Raw genomic sequence first — 19,593 nt, 5'->3', positions numbered from 1 at the left:
CCATTACCTCATTCTCTGCATGTGGTCCATCAGTGTACTTAAGCTGACTCACTAACAGATTGGTAGTAAAAACATGCTTTTCTGTGACCAAGAGCCACCAGATTTGCTTCCACCAGCAGCTTGACAGTGCAGCGTCTACAGTGCGCCATTCCCTTGGCAAGTTGCCTCAGGCCAGCCAAGGGGACCTTGCAGTACCCAGCTTGTGTACGCCCACCAAGCTCTATTACAGAGCCCCGTATTCACTACAGCTGAGATGGAGATATCTATAAGTTACAGAGACACAGACAGCTTCTTTGTACAGCTCCTTTCCCAGCTGTAGAATCTGATTTGGTCATCAGGACTTGTCTCATCATGGGTTATGGGGTTTCTTGGGAACTTTAATGGACAGGGGGAGGAGAATTGTCTAACAAGGTATTGTTTTTCTTTTTAGATTCCTCAAGTATATATAACAACACTAAGTGTTGCTAGCAGATGTGATATTTTACACTGACATTACATTCTTGGAGAATGGACTCACGTTTTCATAGACACTGACCATATGAAAATATTAATTGACTGGGTAAGAGGAGAAAGGTGCGCGTTAGTTTGTGTGAATACACGTGTGTTTCAGACTTTTCAGTGTGACTGTATGTTTTGCTTTGCTTTGGGTTTCATAAGCCAGGAAAAGCCTCCAGGCCTTCCTTACTCAGTGAGGTAGTTTTTCCAGTGATGACTAAATTCTTCTGATTGGGGCACCCTATTTCCTCCTCACTGGACTTGGTTGTGGCTGTGTGAGAATGTACAGTACAATACGTGCGTGTGCATTTGTGTTCCTCTACAGTGCAGCATTCCATGTAAGCTCATGAGTGAACAACTTGGCAAATTACATAATTGATGTCCATTAATCCATTCCAACAACTTATCCTGTTCACAGTTGTGGGGATCATAAGCAAATAAAATCAACAACAGATCTGTCTTCTGATATACCAGCATTTCTCAGGTGGCACCGATTAATGCAACTGGCTTGAGAAAGTGTAAGGCAGGCTCCTGTGACTTCATCGTTTTTTCCACAGTGCATGCCACAGACCCTGCTCATTTCCTGAAGCTGGTAGAATAAGTGGACATGAGCCAGTGTTTAATTTAACTGCAGCTGCTTTGGCTATGCCCATGCAATCTCCCGACACCCATACTTCTCTCTCTGATAGTTCTTCACACTCCCTAATGTCCTGATGAATCACATGTGCTTATATTTAGGAGATTACTCATTTGTTTCTGAAATGGCCAAGTAATGGTGGCTCTAAAAATACTTGGGCAATTGAAAATTAAAAGGTTGTGGAAAACTGAGGGATTGTTGATTGTCCTATTTTGCTTAATCTGATTGTAATGAGACTTTGTCATCCTTTTGTGTTTTAGAAGTCATCCATACCCAGGGGCCCTTGGACGGCAGCCTTTATGCCAAAGTTCGCAAAAAGGATTCTGTTGAAGGAACAGTCACATCAAACGGCCTTCCGCCCACTGCTGTCGAACACGCTCTACCTGCAGTTGACCATGCCTTGTCAGTGAGCAGCGACTCAGGAAACTCTACTGCCTCCATCAAAACTGATCGAACTGATGAAGCGACAACAGCTCCTCAGGCGTCCACGGTGAGCCAAACGCACATTCCTGTGGGGGAGGAGTTACCCTCAGTCCATCACCACGCCTCACCTGCCCAACAACCCATCAGTCCCCAAGAGAAAAAGGAGCTAGAGCAGCTGCTGAGTGGCTTGGAGGGGCCCATGCACCGACAGGCCTACCTTTCCACCCCGAGGTCTGCTGTTGGAGGGATGCTTCACCTTGTGCCTGCTCAGGTCCATGTTAATGGGCACAGTGCCATTGACCGAGAAACTGACATTTTAGATGATGAGCTTCCTACAAGTCAAGAGGGCAACAGTGTGGACAGTCTTGGGACATTCTCCTCCACAGATGGTCGTGCTACACCGGCTGATCTTTACTACCAGTCTGAGTCACACATCAATGGCCAAGACCATGTGCCATATCTGGAGCGCAGTGTCCCAGAAAAGCCACTGGAAACCATCCAGCCACACGTTGGCATATCTGACAAACCTGTCACTTTGATCCAAAGTGATTTAATCCCATCCTCGTGTAATTACATGGCAACCCAGAATGGCAGTCTTGATCGCTCTCAGTCATTTGGTGCAGAGCCAAAATCTATGCCACCAGCCCCCACCCGCACCACTAGTAGCAGAGATGCTGTCCAGCGTGGTCTCAATGTCTGGCAGCGATTCGGTGTACCTGAGGAGCCGGTAACTGAAGGCCTTACATTCAGTCCACCACCTTCTGTAGCAGTGTTTCCCAGTCATCACAGCCTGCCACAGTTCCCTCATCGCCACAGTGCCTCCCAGCAAGAGATTGAGCAATCTATTGAAACCCTTAATCTCCTCATGTTGGACCTGGAACCAGGCCGTTCGGTTGTGACAAAATCCCAAAGTGCTCCATTGCAGGACAACAGTGTTGTGGTGACCACCCAGCCATCCTTCTCCCAGAGCCAAACCAGACCGTCCTACCAGGCTGATGCCGCCATTCATACCCACTTATCTGGACCAGTATCAAACCTGGCCAGTCACTTGACACCATCCCAGATGTCACTGGGGAAGCCTAGTACACCAGAGCCTGTACCTGTCCATGGATCTCTGAATTACAGTTCTGAAACAGCTGGAACCAGCACTCCCTTACAAGCCTCCCCTGCTGTAAGTGGCCATCTTCAGCTCAAGTCCATTAACAACTACCCACCTGCCACACAGCCGGCAGAGGCCTCTGAGTCACAGAGAAGCCCTGCTGCAGCCTCAGCATCACAGCAGCCAAGAGACAGTGAGCCAGATGAAGTGTTCAACGTTGAAGGTCTGGTGGCCCAAAGAGTTGCTGGTAAGATCTAACATTCATTTATTTCATGCTGACGCTATTCTCCATTTGTGATTTCAGCACTCTGTCCAAATCTTAGGATATGATCTTATTATTTTTTCTGATTCTAAGGATACATAACAGGATTAAATGTTCTGATGCCATTCTTAAGATTTGTTATAGGAACAATATGTGAGTGAATCAGAGTGACATCCTGTGGAGGTCACAGGAGCTGCCATGCAAGGTGCTCGCCTGCCAAGAGCAACAGGGGATCAAACCACCAACCTTGCGTGGAGAACCCACTCTACCATTTGAGCCACAGCTCAAAGACATCACTTATACTTACAGAAGAAACCACAATACTTAGTTTTATGTACCATGATGGGACACATAAAGATGCCATATCATGTCAATTAGTTCATGAAACTCCTGTATATTTTAAAGAGTTGACTGTGATGTTGAACTACATAATTTAACAGTCCTTTGTCTGCACAGAACCAGATTTCTCTGAATTTTCACCATGAGGCCATGAGTGGCAGCAAATACGGGACAAAACATGTGGTGAAGAGTGAACTCAATTCCATCATTCGTACACTGTATACACATCTCTCTTGGAAAACACAGCTCTGCTCTTATCTTATTTCCTGAATGTCACGTCATCAGTCCCAATCATTCAGGCTCAAACAGGAAGAGTTCTCTCCAGGTTGACTGGCCTCAGATAAGCACATCAGACATCCTGCAGAGCAGCAAGAAATGGAACAAAGTCAACATAAAGCAGTGTGATAACTGAGCACTCAGATAATAGACAGCAGTCAGAGGTTTTCTGAAATCAACACAATGCTTTTCTTCATTTTTCTGTCATTTAAATGTAGAATAATTATGCACATCAAACAGCTCTAAATACTAGTTTAACACCATCATGAGGAGGAAATGCCATGTACTGCTTGTGTGAGGGAAAATGAGTTCCATGTCCTATTGCCCTCTATTTCCTCTGACATACAAACGCTCTTTTACATGACTGGTTTAGTAACAATAACAACAACATTGTTTAACTTGTGGGATTCACTCAGAGGTTGTTGTGGAAACGTCAGTAACAGGAATAAGCATGCATTATGTGAACAGAAAATTTCAGTTGTCTTCTCCTGTTCTTGTCAGAGACCTCATCCTCGACCTGCCTGTTTTCCTTTTATTTCTATTGTCATCATCATTCTTCTTTCTTTCTTTCATCATTCATCTGTTTACCCAGAGTACTCGGCTCGTGTCCAAAGTGTCATCCCCAGCATGACCTCTTCTCAGTCTGAGCACCGCCGTTCTCACTCCCTCTCGGGTTGGTTCTTCCATCCTGTCTGGAGGAACACTTCAAGAAAAAAGGAGAAGTCCTTTTTTCAAGTGTTTCTTCAGCCCAAGTTCAAGTCTGTATCTGCTTTGCCTTTGAGTGCGGTGGGCTTTGGTTTTCATTTAATGATTTCTCGTTTCTTGTTTAATAATTGACTACCCCATCTGCAGCTGCTCATTTTGTCTTTCTGTTTCACTTCCTCCTTTTCGTACATTTTCTCTGTCATCCTTGGGTTTGAGGAGCAGCGGCATCATCATCAAACTAACCACTTATTCCTCTCTTCATACACACTCACCCTTTATTTTTGTTTGTTCTGAGTTGCAGTTCTCTTCTTCAAGGTTAGGGAATTACCCCAATTGTGGCGTAGAAAAAACCCAATTGGATAATGTTAAAGTTTCACAAGAACGAGACAGGGGAAGCACAAAGGAGGCTCTGTCCCTTGCCAGGAGAGTGCATGTCACAAGATCCGTTTTGCCAAACTTGGGGAACAATACAGAAGCCAGGATACACTGGCCTCATTCAAGGCGGCTTTTTTCACTCGCACTATTTTCAAGATTTACAAAAACAGACAAAAGATAGCAAATGAAAGAGAGACCATAGTCCTAGTTGGAAACATTACTAAAGTAGTATGTGTCCGCTGAGAGTTAGTGACCACAATGCAGACGGGATTGTTCTGTGTGAAGGGGCCAGTCTGGCCTCTTTACCACAGATAGCAAGATCTTTTACAGTGATGCAACACTGCAACAAAGTTAGTTAATGTTAGAGAAGATCTCAGATTGTAGAAATGGCATGAAGTTCTAATGAGATCACATCTGCAGCCTGCATGACATTTACAAACCAAGAGTAGTATTCACACATATTTCATAGTGATGCTTTTATTGTACACATTAAAAAAAGTCAATTCTGTTATTGATTTGAATAGTCTTTACCAGGAGTGCAGTTCCCTCAGTCTTACCTTAAATGACTTCTCCCAGCTGCAGGTGTGCACATATGGAAACTGTGGTTTCTCTCCTTTTAAAAGTAAAGAAAAAAACAAACCCACAGGATCACCTATCAGGTTTATGTTTTTGGAATCAATGCCACGCTTATTCCACATGATAGCTGGAATTTAAACGGCTAAGAAATGGGAGAAAAGATGCAAAAAAGAGGGATTAGCAGACATCCCAGCTGGAAACCATTAGCCGTCACTAGGACAACAGCATAGTGTTTGACAGTGCTCTGCTGTAGAGCAGTGTATCGTGGGTACATCTGGTTCTCAGTTTTCAGGCCTGGTGTGATGGTGGGTGTTTCTGTTTTGGGGGTGTAGACTGCATGCTTTTTAAAGCTGTCAGAATTCAGACTTGTTGGCCAACACTAAGGTATTTGAAGCTGGAGATAAATCAAGTATCCTCACAGATGGCATGACTGGCACTTGTTTATCATTGATTCACTTCCATCATTTCAAAACACTGCATGAAATACTTCAATAAAATAATAACGGTAATAGAAAACAGAGATATTTGGAAGGTTATGTTGGTGTCTGGAGCAAACCTAAACACCAGTTTTTTTTGTTGTGTGGCAATGGCAGCTAACTTCATTCCTAATTTTAGATTTTCACAGCGGCTATCACTAACTTTTGTCCACAGATAATTGCCAGTTTTTTTTCCTCACTTCAGAGTGAAGCTGAGTGAAGGGGATAGCAGTATTTTTACCGTTTCCACAACAGTAAGGCTCCTAGGGTGTGTCTACAGAGACATCTGCCAGCATTAAGATGACAAAAGCCTGATGTCACATTTTTAAGGTCACTGTTAGCTTACGTTTGTTTTTTTCTGGTTTCTCCCTGAGATCTTTACACCTGGATAAGCCATTTTCTAGGTGTGAAAGAGGAGATGTATAAAGAAATCTTCCTAAACACTTTCAAAATACACAATAAGGCAGCTCGAGGTCCAACAAACACATTCAACTGTTTTAGCGACAGATTTTGAAACATCAAGAAAAAAACTGTCGAAATAGCCACAGGGTGAACTGCCTCAGCTCAAACACCACCACAGAATTTATTATTCCCAGTCTTACCCTCTTGTTTCTTAAACCTGTTGTATTTTCACTTCTTTCTCCCATTAACCTTCATCTTGTTCCAAAGTGCAGAGCAGCCAGTGGTATTCTTTCGCACTGGCTTTGTTGCTTTGGCAAGCGCTTTGTGCTTTGCTACTGCAACCTACCAGTCAGTGGTATTGGATATTAGCTAAAAAACCCTCTTAACTTCAATCCTGTTTGTTTTTTGCTGCTAGCTTTCTCTCCCTTTTACAGTTCAAACCAGATTAACAAAAATCAGCTTACTGAGTGCTTTGATGTTCGGCCAGAGCTGGCCACATGGACGCATTAAACAACTCTGTGTTTCAGAAAGTCTTGATTATTTGTGCAAGAGAACATTTTCTCCCAGAATAAAAAAAAAAAAAAAGTTACACAGAAGAATAAAATATCACTTTATGTGCCTCATTTTCAAGGTTGAGTTTGTGTTTGGAATGGCTTTCTTAATGTATCAGTTTAATTTTTGCATAATTTTTGTGACTCAAGGGCTTCACTTAGATGAAAAGTGAATCTTCCATTAACCTTGCGAGTGTGCATGTTAAAATTGATAATTTAAGGAGCCACTGCCTCCAGCCAATGCTTTGCCATGTTTAATTGTTCGCTAACAGCACACAGTGGCCTGTGCAGTGAGCATTCACAGTCTGCCTGACAACAGTTAACATCTGGTGATGGATTTGCCAGAGTGAAATGGGATATAGAGCAGCAGTGGCCAGGCCTTGTTGAACTCTAACACTTGTCACTTTTATGTCATCTCAGGTGTCCAAGCCCGTGCAATATCTTTGGATGAGCCTGCAACTCTTCCCCGCCGTCGCATCACCAGTGAGGGCCAGCAACAGAACGGTCCGGAGGACAATCTGTCTTCCGAAGTCCCAGTTCGCTCCCCTATTCGCTGTGTTTCTCCAGAGTTTGTCAACGCCATAGCGCTGAACCCTGGAGGACGACCCAAGGAGGTAGAAAACGGACATTATGGAACATGTTGTCATGCTTTCATGCCCACGATAACATGAGTTTGTGTTTGTTTTCTCATGTCATTGTCCCCCTCTCTAGAGGAATATGCACAGCTACCGAGAGGCCTTTGAGGAAATGGAAGGAGGTCCTATAGGTCCCACACCAACATTTGGTGGTGAGGCGTTTCCCCAAACCCCTGCCTTCCCCATCTCGCCGCAAACCCCTTACTTCAACCTGTGTAAGTCCCCCCTCTGGCTGACTGAGGGCACTGTGGAGCTCAGACATACTTAAATATTTAGGCCTTCAAATGATTTATATCCTAACCGAAGGTTGTGTTTAACAGCAGAAAATTATGATCATCCAGTAAAATCCATGGCCTCGTGCAAAATGGCAAGCTTATCCATAGAATCAATTATTGAAGACTGACAAGTTATTCCAGATGTTTACAACCACAGTTTTTTTTTTCTTTTTTAATGGTACCTGCCAAAAGCCTGCCTCTTTAAGTAGCATTCAGGGGCCAGATCAAAGCATGTACACAAAAGTCACGCGTACACCATCTTCTACGCATAAACTAGTATCTATAAAGCAGTAATGTGTGGTGAGAATGTGTGCACTTCACACATACTTAAATCCAGGTACACACAGTTTTCTAGAGCCAAATGCAGCTGAAACTATGAGGTTAAATGTAAATCGTGTTTTGCCAGTTTCCCTCAGTGTGTTATTTTTGAAATCTTCACAGCAATCTGTAAAACTTTCATCAAGGACTAATTTACCAAATTATCTTCAAATAGCTGTTTATGAGTGATGAACGTTATCATTTTTATTTACATTCCACAGTCACAGGTAATTGTGCATAAATACAGCTGTGAGAGCCCAGTTCGAAAATAATGAGATTTATGAAACGTGTGGTTTTAGAATTTGGTGAAAAGAATGCATATTTCTGTCAGTTTTGACCTGTTATTGTACACACAGTTTTATGTATCTAGCTCCAGGTCTCTCTGGCAGTGAAGCATTTTTTTTTCAAAATGGGTCTTTTGTAGTTCAACATTTACACAGAAGTCTAGAGTACTTGGAAGCAGGTCATAGTACATTACTTTATCTTTGCTGGATTAACTTCCATTTGCTCCTAAATGCAATTCTTATTTTAGCCATCAATTTACTCAGCAGGTTGTCAGCTTGTCTACTCATGTTTCAGTGGCACAAATGCAATCTAACTTGAAGCTAAAACAGGAAAAGACTGAGGTGTAAAGGTTTACAGGTACTCTTAATGCATTTTATCTGAATTAACAAGTTTTCTGTTTATGTCCTCCATTTGACACCACAACTGTTTTCAATAAACCCGGAAAACAGAAAAGATATAGACAAATCAATGTCCACAGTTAGGAACAAATATACACACAGACACACACAGACACACACACACCCATCTTCTCCACTTCATATCCCGTCTCCCCTCTCAAGACTAGAGTCATGCATTAGGTAACATGTTCTTTGCCAGTTCTACCAATTACCTCATCCAGTCGTCTTGCCTATCTCCCTCAGGGCACACCCATAAAAGTTAGTCATAAAAATGCACGCTGTATTTTTAACACCCGTTTCATGGCGTAACATCTTTCCTTTCTCGCCGAGTGGGAACACTGTGTACAGAGTCACACTCTGCTGAACATTTACAGTCACAAACAAGGCAATCTTAAATAAAACTAAAGAAAATTTTAGGGTTTAATGAAGTACAAAATCTTTCTCTCGGCTGAGCACATAATGTAGTTAACTGGTGTTACCGGTTAACTGGAAACAGTTTTGCTATTCCTTGCAAAACTTGTTAAAGGTGCATGATTGGATAATTGATCAGCTCACGTGACACCAGACCATAACACTGTCCTCTGAGTAGTGTGTCCACGTAGCCTGTCCCTCGCCCCCACACACACCACCCATGATTAAAGGTGGGGCATCGAGGTTTCAGGTACAAAGAATTGATTGGGATTCTTTGGTAAGTGGAGGATGCACGTCTCTCCGCTGGGGTTCCACCGTTCCACAGCGTCAGCCATGTTGATTCCTGCCCCCTTTTCCCTGCCCGAGTGACCCTTTCCCCATCACTTACCACAGTCCTGCACCGCTTTGGCATGAGAGCCACACGAGAGCAGCACTCCAGGTGAAAAATTAAACACACTGCAGCTTCTCTGCTTAACAAAACACGGGAAAATGAGAGTGAAGCACTTTATGAATCAACACCAGGCTTTACTCATGTACACATATTTATTATTAATTTTTTTAGATTTTTAAAAATTATTATTTTTTATTTATTTATATTTTATTGTTAAATTATCCTTTATATTTATTTATATATTTATTTTATTATTATTATTATTATTATTATTATTATTATTATTATTATTTTATTCTATTTTAACTTGCACTGTTCTTTTAAAGATTGCGCTTAATTTCACTGCACAGGTTCCAGTGACAATAAAGATATTGATTTGATTGACTTGACACAGAAACACATACTGACCAGCACACAAATGCACCATTATTATGAACTCCCACACTCTCAGCAGTTGCTGCTCTCTGTGTTGCTGTTGTCATCCCTGTTTGGGTTCCTGTTGCTGCCTTGTTTCACTGCAACCATCATCCTGCCTCCCTCCCCTCCCCCTGCCAGTCTTGCGCAGCCATTTACGTCTTGTCCTTTGATAATAGCAATATGTTTCTGTAGCCTGAGGTTTTTTTTTAACCACAATGATTGTCTGTGTTAATGCTGGATGGGAAAAAGGAGTAGTTGGTGTTGTAATGGCAGGGTAGAAGTAGAAGACAGGTTCATAAAATGGAAAAAGTCACTCGGAATTAAACATATTCAGTGAAGATAATTATAGTAATACAGGTCTAATGACTGACTAAGGCTGTGGTGGCGACACACTCCACTCCTCATCTTTCCCTCCAGTGTTAATAAAGCAGAGACTGTGTCAAAGCTCCTTCTATTTCATGGATGTTAAAATCTTTTTGGCAACAGATGCTTTAAAGAAATACTGTAATGCTAGTATCGCAAATACAGCAAAGATTATATGAAGCTAAAGCAAGCTTGGAGTCAACAAAACTTTAATGGAACGAACAACTGTGTCCTTTGAGTCCAGTTTGACCCAGCTCTGCTTTGATGTGAACTCATGTTGGACACACCTCATCCTGCTGATGCTAGAGTGAGGTTTGTTGTGATTGGTCACATGCATGTTTTGGCCCTCCATCAGAGCATGAGGCATGGGCACACCCATCTGAATATGTCGCTGTCTTGTGTCAATCCATGTAGATATGAAACTGTGTCTTGACAGCTTTTTACCTGGTTGGATTTGAATATTAAGAGGTTGTTAACACAAAACTGACTAGGTCAGATGGAAAATAAATTTATATTATGACAGCTGGTATAATGCACTGTCATTTTTCTCACAAAGGTAGGAATTCATTTTTAGACCGTGTCAACAGGTAGCAGCTGTCAAGATGTCTGTGGTCTGTGATGCTGTGTGGTGACAAGTGTCCAATTTCTCTTCAGGTCGGTCCCCTCCTGGTCTCGCCAAGACTCCACTGTCAGCTCTGGGTTTGAAGCCCCACAACCCAGCAGAAATTCTACTCAATCAAACAGGCTCAGGTTGGTTGTGGCTCTTTTCATAATACATTTAGTGGTCGGTCTGGCAACTCAAATATGTTAAGGCAGGAGCTAAATGTGAGGCAGTTTGCTGCTGCTTTCTATGTTCAAAGTAGTTTACAGTTTAAACTTTGGAAAAAAAAATAGATTTAAGTATGAGGTCAGCTGAGACACATGATAATTAAATTACAGACGGGGCATTGGCCAGCAAAAAGCCTCTCAACCTTTAGACTTTCTGAAAAGACTTTCTTTGTGTGTGTGTTAATAATATCCCTTTGGCATTCCCTAACAGCCACACTCCCTACCAACACCAAACTGAATAAATACAGCTCAGTAAATACACTCTCTCTCCAGCACCCCATCTTGTTTCTTTATTCTTTTACAAAATTTTGTTTCTCTGGATTGTCTCCAATGACGCGCCACAGATGATGAGAGCAGTGAGGGTGAGGAAGGTAAGAGTGCTGCTGCAATGCCGTAGATAATCAGTAACTTTGAGAATTGAGATTTTAATTTTCTCCACCCCATTTTTCGAGACATATTCTATCAGTTGTAGCCCACCAACATACCATGTGTGGCAAATCCATTCCCATTTGTGTTTCTTTCCTGGAAAAGTCACAACCACTCTCACAGCAGCATTTGACACTACTACGGCAAATTCATGCTTTCTGCATCCACGTGTGCACAAAGGTACATGTGATGTGAATTTAGTCATCCGTTTAAGTCCGTGAGGGTCTGCATGGACTCCTCTACAAACATCTGCATGCAGCCCAAAATGTGTGAACACGCAAACTGCAGGTACTGAAAGCGAGCAGACAGCACATGTGCTGAGGAAAACTAGAAACAAATGCTTGCTCAGAGGAGAGACTGTGTTTAGAGATTCTCCGTCATCCACACATAATAATTCATCACTTAAAGAGTTGTAATTGACGTATTTGCTGCTGGACCTTAGAGATTTGATTTGAACATGCTTTCTATCGACTGTGCAGCCAAAGTGCTGAATTCTCCAGAAATCCCAAGCTATGTTCTCCCACTATGCTCAGCACACCTAAGCAATTATCACACTGACATGGTGCCATACAGCTCAGCTGCTATACCCCGTAAGAAATGCAAAGGCACAGGCTCTCAGAAACATCCACACATGTTTTGCGTGTATTTTCTGTCTTTGGTGTGAGGAGCAATGCAATTGCCTGTGTAGGAGACTGACATGTACCTGTTGTAGTATGAATAGAACATGTCCGTGTCCACTGTCTGCTTGCAAGTCTGCAGTGGACTTGCAGAAACCATGAATTGGCCTTTAGTCAAATTATTTCCACTCTTGTGCCACTCAACTATTTCTTTTGGCATTGCATCACCCATGTTGAGAATAATGAAACACTCCACCCTCTAAATTCACAAATCAGAATCTACTGTACTGTTGCATGCAACGTAAATATGTTGTAAATGCCCTAATACACTTTTTTTTTCATATACAGCACCTAGAAGCTATGTAGAGTCTGTGGCGAGGTCAGCACAGGCAGGGGGAGAGCTGCCTGCATCACCTCGGAGCCTTAGCCCACCAGGAGAGACCACAAGCCAGCAGGGAAGTACAAGTCCTGCCACCCACACACTGAACACACCTTTGTCCAGCAGCAGTCCCATCCAGAGCTCACAGGGGTAAGTAAAACACATAAGACTACTTCTTCATCCAAGTGTGTATATTAAGAATGAACTGCAAAGAAACAAATGTATGTGTTAATACGGATGGAAATCATACATGGTTCTAGTATTTTTAAAAAAAGAAAGTCTTTTAAGGTCACACATGGTGTGCGCTTTGTGAAGACATACTCTGTCAATCATTCAATTCCTAAAAATGCAAGTAAACTCAGATGAAAACCTTAAAGAATGGAAGAAAAATCTGCCCAACAGAGGAAGAGCAGTTGGCTAACAGACTTGTCTTCTCTGTCTTCCAGTGATCACCCCTTACCAGAGAGCAGTGTTAGCACTCCGTCCCAACCCACTACTGATTCTGGATTCCGCTCCCAGGCTACAGAGAGTGCCTACCCGACTCCCACCCCATCATATCAAGGCCTGAACACCCCCACTCCTTCCTACCTGGATTCTAGCTCTCCAGCCTCTTCCTACCTTGGTGCTCCTACCCCCACACTGTCCTACCTTGGTCCTAACACCGTCTTGGGGAGCTATGTAACCTCAGATCCTAGCCCACCAAACTCAGAACCCCCTCAGACCACACTCAGCCATGGAAGTCCTCATGCACAACGCCAGACCAACATCCTTGGCTCCACACAGAGTCCCGTCCTCCAGCTGCACAGTGCAAATCAAGATCGTCCCTTCATGGGCCAGCAAACATCACCAGCTAATGGTTTTGAAGTGGGCATGCCAGGTCTCGGCGGGAGTCCCATCCTTGGTCGTCGTCTGTCTCAGGGAGGTCAGAGCAGTCCAGTCCTCAGCAGACAGGCCTTTTTGGGACAGGGGTCTCAGCAAAGCCCAGTTCTTAGCAGACAGCCGTCCCTGGGTCAGCCTATTCAGAGCAGCCCAGTGCTCAGTCGACAGCCATCCCTCACGCACCCTCAAGGCAGTCCAGTGTTGGGCCGTCACCCATCTGTTTCTCAGATGTCACAGAGAAGCCCCAGTTTAGACCGTCACCCCATGCACAGTGGTTACACCACGCCAGATGAAAGACATGGAAACCTGTCACGACAGAGCAGCTCTTCCGGCTACCAGGGACCTCCCACTCCCTCCTTCCCCATCTCACCGGCAGGCTACCAGGATGGGGGTATGATGGGAACAGGTGTGGGGTTCAGGCAGGGGAGCCCAGCCCCTGGTTTCCAACCCCAGCTTCCAGAGAAGAGGCGCATGTCAAGCGGCGATAGACCAAATGGAGCGCTGTCCTATGGCACACTGAACGGAAAGATAATGTCCCCAGTGAGTGGAGGAAGCACTCCCAGCTACTTCCACACTCTCTCTGACTTCTCACGGTTCAACATGCCTGGTGAGGACATATATTTTTTATTGAATAACACAAAAACAGATTTCAAAATACTGTTTGACTCCTTCCATCCTTTTCTGAAGTAGCCTGATTCAGATAATGAAGCGGTTTATCCCAAGGCGACCTCTGATGTGGTGATAGACAGTTTAGACTCTCTCTTTGATCAGACAGTAGCCTTAGAGTTACCTTACCATGCTATTTTGAGTGCTTCCTTGTTGCACCCACAGAGATTTACCAGTACATATGTGTAGTTGTCATTGGACATTTAAGTTCAGAAATTGGTTGCCATGATTTAAAACTGTACTGTTCTACTATATATGTATATATATAAATGAAATATAAATGACTTACATCATAAGCACACATCAAGAGAGTTTGTGTAATTTTCCTCTTTTCCAGAAGGGGAGGTTGTCACTGAGATTGAGAGATTATGTTCACAGACAACAACATTGAATTCTTGCCACACCCAGTATAAGCAGTCAGTTAAAGCCAGTTTTCATATGCAAGAATTTCTAGCTTCTGGAATGTTTTTGACTGAAAAAAAGGTTTTTGGTGTTATGAATTACTTTGCGTAGCGTTCAAGGGCAAAATGAGTTTGATGTTTTTAGCTTTCAAATGTGTTGTCAGTGACACTCATTGTCTTTTAGTGTACTTTGGCTGTTCCGCTTCACAGGTATATCAGCAAGAAAAAGGGGATGTATTTCTGTGATGTTCTGTGATATTTTTGTTGTTTTTATTGTAGATGGAAGCCCTGAGAGCAGACTGAATGTCAAGTTTGTTCAAGACACGTCCAAGTTCTGGTACAAGCCAGACATTTCCAGGGAACAAGGTAAGCTGCTGACAGAGTTTCCACTTGAAATACGACTACTCTAACAATTTCTAATGGTGTTTCATCAAATATAGGTCCAAGCAAGTGTAGTTATTTGTGTTCCCACTGAAAAAGTTTAGGTTATATTTATAAACAGTCCACTGAAAACCTGTTTTGAATACCAAACATTCAACTCCATTGAGGTGATGCTGAATAATCTGTAGCTTAAAACGTATGTCCTTTGTTTACTGAAGTAAGCAGCTGTCCTAGCTAGCAAATATAAATAGAAACTCTATATGTGGCAATATTTTGACAAAAATGATGGCTGTGAACATACAGATCATATTAATGGACAGAGGAGAGGTGGTTTATAGTACAGGGATTAATGGAACACTACCCTAAAGCATGTGGGTTGGAGTGATGGGACTCGTTTTTCAAAACTGAAATCATGGTGTTGAATTTCATAGAAGTAAGCTTGAGGACTCAGTGCCATCATCACTTTTGATAAATGCACACACATATGTACAGTAATGATTATACACATAGACCTGAACACAAAACATTTCTGTTCTTGTGTGTTTGGGCTGTGAGGTCAGTGGTTATTGGCTGCCTCGTCTGCGTTTGCTCATAACCTGTATTGGATTATATCATGTTAAACACAAGCACATGCTCAACTGCAATGACATCAGACACACAGAGAGTTTATACTTAGTGCAGTGCAGTCCCAGAATGAAAGCCACACCATATGTAGAGAATTAGGGAACATCTGCATGTGTTGCTCATCTCATCCATCTTCCTTCCTTAAACTGTCACATGTGGACAGTTTGGGGCATTGAACTAAATAGTGAAGTAGAGACTCTGAAGCTCTTGTCCTTGAACAATGGAGTGTCTGAAACAAAGTGTCATGTTAGAGGTCGTAGCTCTAATGAAATACAGACTGACGGCTGTTTTTTAAACACAGGGTCAGGACTCATTTCACCTTGCTCTTAGTTGTGCTGTACTGTTGACTTCTCGCTACCTTTTTCCTTGGCTGCCTTCGTCCTTTAATGTGCTGACTTTTTCTAACCTGTAAATTCCATCACCCAAATATAGCTACTGAAATATAAAGAGCTTTTTTATTGCACACATCTTGTCCTGTTTTTCTTTTTCTATAATAGGCTTACACTTCTTTTTGGTAGGGAAAAAAAGAAGTAATGTTACTAAGCATAATTATTATGATGTGTGTTTTTATATACTTTGACTATTACCTGCCAAAGCACTGCAGATTTAAATCAAACTAATATTAGAGTCTGATATAATTCTTTAAATTGCACCATTTATGTGGAAAATTGGACACAGAATAAAAATAACTAAATAACAACACTAATGTCAGGATCAGAGTACATGATATTTATGACTGATGTAATCTTAGTATATAAAAGCTGGAGATAGCCACTCTGTCTTCAACCAGTGGTTTGTGACTACCATTATGAAGTCTGGAGTTTGGATTTTGTTTTTCCCATTGGACCTGACTGACAACTTAGGAACATTCAGTTCAATTGCAATTCAATTTTATTCATATAGCACCAATTACAATTCAAATTGTCTCAAGACACTTTACAGAACCCATATGCCTGAACCCCCACATGGTGCATAGTGATAACTGACCTGTGAATCACAAGGTAGCTCCACCCTAAAACCTGCTCAGCTTTATTCTTTATTTTATTCTAAACGGGACCAGCATGTAAAACATGAACATTACGCTTAATTCAAACAATCTTTAACCAACAGATTATAATAAATACATAAATTAATTAGATACACATCCACAGAGGTAACAGACGAAGGAAGAAGTTGGGTCATTTTCTCAGACTTTTATAAAATCAGACTTATTTTTGGAAATAGAGGAGTCGCCCCCTGCTGGTTGTTTAAGGTTTAAGGCACTTTTACAGGGACTGTAGCTTTGAGGCATTTATGCCCATGCTTTATATACACTCTAAAAACTGGGTGAGGTGGACGCTGTGTCAGATCAGATCGTTATATATGCCACGAGGAAGGAGGTGCCGTGGACCAACTAGTGATAACAGCAATATAAACAAGCAATGTCTGTCTGTCCTTTAGCCTATCTTTCACTTTGCCCTGGTGTGCACATGGACTTTGCTTTACTTTATTGTTGAAAGGTTGCTTCCAAGAAACAGGATTGGTTGCCATCAACAATGGAATTACACGGTTTTTATGCCAATAGTTTCTGAACCCAGTGATACTAGTATCTCAACATCTGTGAGGGTGTTTTGAGGCACTGATCTTCTTTGTGCTGCTAACATCAGCATGCTAATGTAATTGCAGTCACAATGCGTACATGTTGAGCTGGAATGTTTAGCATCTTATTTTAGTGTATTTTCCTTAAATCTGCGAGTACGTTGTCATCAAGTATCGGACAGATTAAATGTCTTACTTGATGATGTTTCTAAATTAAAGGTCATAAGATTTAAAAAACTCTTCCAAGCTATTGTTAACGCTGAAGAATGAAGTCACTGAATGCCCACTGTGTTACAGCTATCAACCTGCTGAGAGAGAGGGAGCCTGGCGCCTTTGTTATCCGGGACAGTCACTCGTTCAGAGGGGCGTATGGTTTGGCTATGAAGGTGGCCTCTCCTCCACCCTCCGTACATCAGAGCAAGAAAGGTAGGGGGCAGAATGATGGGTTACATGAATGGTTTCTTCAAAGCACTTACAAATGCAACAAGTATTCAGTTTGACTAACCCGGTGTTTAGTGTCTTTGTCCTTGTTTTGGTCTTAGGTCAACCTGGCGACAGAATTATTAATCTCTTAATACCAAAGATATGAGGTGATGTCTGTGTTAATCAGCTGTGTATTACACTCCCTCCTCCTCTCCCTGTCTACTGTTGCAGGTGACATCACCAATGAACTGGTGAGGCACTTCCTGATTGAGAGCAGCCCTAAAGGAGTGAAGCTGAAAGGTTGCCCCAACGAGCCGTACTTCGGTTAGTGGAAGCCGTCGAGCTGCTCTCACATTTCTAAAACACACACACACACACACATGCACACTGACAGCTCAGTAATGTCGTAATGAGTTTGCAGGGAAGTCCAACATGTGTACTTTCCCTGTTTGTGCCTGCCTGAGCGTCAGTCAAAGATCTGTGCCCCTTTCCAAGTTCTGAAACGTCTAATCCTGCTGTAATTATAGTATTGACTGAAGTGATCTAACTCATGTTCTCCCTACTAATTACACTGCAGGGCTGTATGACGTGTGTGCCGGTGTTTTTGTATTCATGTACCGAACACTCCTCGTCTACCAAATCCAAAATGGGGCAAGCCAACTTCTGCTAACTTTTGTCTTGCTTCTCCTTGTTTCTTCTTCACCTCCTGTCTTGAGACTGTAACTCAATTTATCACTGTTCTCCTTCTGTGTAGTTGCTGCTTGTATTTAAAAATGCCAAAGATCAGAACATGTTTTTTTCTAAATTACTATGATTTCCTTACCATTTAACACGAACCCAGAACCAAAGAGAATGAAATTATGATGATATTAAAAACAGTCTATTTAATGCTGAGCTTCTGAAACACAGTGTTTGCTTCAGTGTTAGGGTTTAATATATTCCCAATTTCACAGGAACCGGGCATCGGGAAAAATTGTACCTTATCACCGGGGACTGGGAATTTCATAACAGCATAGATCTTGGTCTTCATGGAGTGGTGAAGAACAATAGGAGTAAAGACAAACGATAGATAAATCAATTTCTTTATTCAAAACTTATCTTAATTTGGTATTTGCAGAACACAAGTTACACAATGGTGGAAATGCAGGCACTTTAGGAAAAGTTAGAACTTCAATGAAATATGTCTTTGGTCTATTTATTTACAACGTATACTATACTACCTACGAAGCACAACGGTGCAAAGATCTTACCTAATTCTTCTTTGTCTTGTTCTTCCTTGCCTGGAAGCAGTTCTTGGAAATATGAGGTTGTTCAAAGCCTTATCCCCAAGTCTTGATTTGATTTTGGTCACAAAATTTCCAGCAGAGGAGAAGCTTTGCTCCTACTCAGCTGAGGTCGGTGGTGTAGTTAGCAGTGCCTGGCATAGGAATTCCAAATTGGGAGTGCGTTTCTTGTTGGCATCAAGAAGTTTGAACCCTGCATTGATATTGCGAATCTTGTGAGGTTGTTGCTTTTTGGTCTCCTTGCTTGATTGCTTTATGTCCACATCATGAACCAACTTCATATCCTACATAAGCCCTCCTGTTGAGCTCCCAGCCATCAACAAGATCTTGGAACATTTCTTGCACTTAGCTTTATCCCCAACTTGTAAATGATGCATTTGCCTACTGCAAATGAAGTAGGCCCAAACAGGTGAAGCACTCTGTCGAGAGGCCATTTCTTACAAGGCTGGCCAAATGTATACAAGATGTCACAGGGTGTCTGTTTGCAACTTTTTACAAGTGTTTTATCAATAATGGTGACGCATTGATGCTGCTTCAATGTAACAATATTACAATTGGAAAGCAACTTACAGGACATTCCTGGGAAAGTGTTAGATCTTACTTGTCTCCATTTTTGGTACTGTTGTACACGCAGCACTTGCAAAATGAAACGAGCACATAAAACCCCCGATTTTTTTATCCTATTCCCAGATACCATGATTCACATTTAGACATGGGAACTGAGAATTCCCGGTTTTGGAATTAAACCCTATTCAGTGTAGACTGAAACATATTTTGAAATTGATCATGATCAAAAGTTAGTAATTTCAGTTGATATTCTTTGTTATTGATAACTTTTACTTAAATATTTTTGATTGAAAAAAGAAAATAACAGAATTAATTAGGACCATGTTCGTTTGCTGCAGGTCCTTCCCTCATTCTTCTCCCCACTTTCCTGTCTTCATCTCGCCACTATCCTGTCCATAAAGCTGAAAAAGGTCAAAAAAAGATAAAAACGCA

At 42.1% G+C, this 19,593-nt stretch overlaps 1 protein-coding gene across 19 annotated transcripts in view; it reads left to right on the top strand.

Moving 5' to 3' along the window:
• Window positions 1-19,593, top strand: part of tns1b (tensin 1b) — a 200,269-nt gene that overhangs the window by 174,193 nt on the left and 6,483 nt on the right. For 15 of the 19 annotated variants that reach the window (XM_055015174.1, XM_055015159.1, XM_055015168.1 and 12 more), the window contains 11 exons: window positions 1,393-2,901; window positions 4,124-4,204; window positions 7,037-7,230; window positions 7,328-7,466; window positions 10,764-10,859; window positions 11,282-11,308; window positions 12,329-12,509; window positions 12,806-13,845; window positions 14,585-14,671; window positions 17,186-17,314; window positions 17,543-17,635. In XM_055015174.1, coding sequence (XP_054871149.1) covers window positions 1,393-2,901; window positions 4,124-4,204; window positions 7,037-7,230; window positions 7,328-7,466; window positions 10,764-10,859; window positions 11,282-11,308; window positions 12,329-12,509; window positions 12,806-13,845; window positions 14,585-14,671; window positions 17,186-17,314; window positions 17,543-17,635 — 3,576 coding nt within the window. The remainder of the gene's footprint in view (window positions 1-1,392; window positions 2,902-4,123; window positions 4,205-7,036; window positions 7,231-7,327; window positions 7,467-10,763; window positions 10,860-11,281; window positions 11,309-12,328; window positions 12,510-12,805; window positions 13,846-14,584; window positions 14,672-17,185; window positions 17,315-17,542; window positions 17,636-19,593) is intronic. The other 4 variants (XM_055015166.1, XM_055015169.1, XM_055015167.1 and 1 more) reach the window with 4 other exon arrangements.

This window comes from Amphiprion ocellaris, chromosome 11 (genome assembly GCF_022539595.1).
Source record: "Amphiprion ocellaris isolate individual 3 ecotype Okinawa chromosome 11, ASM2253959v1, whole genome shotgun sequence".
NCBI lineage: Eukaryota > Metazoa > Chordata > Actinopteri > Pomacentridae > Amphiprion > Amphiprion ocellaris.
This window is presented reverse-complemented; position numbering and strand designations above follow the sequence as displayed.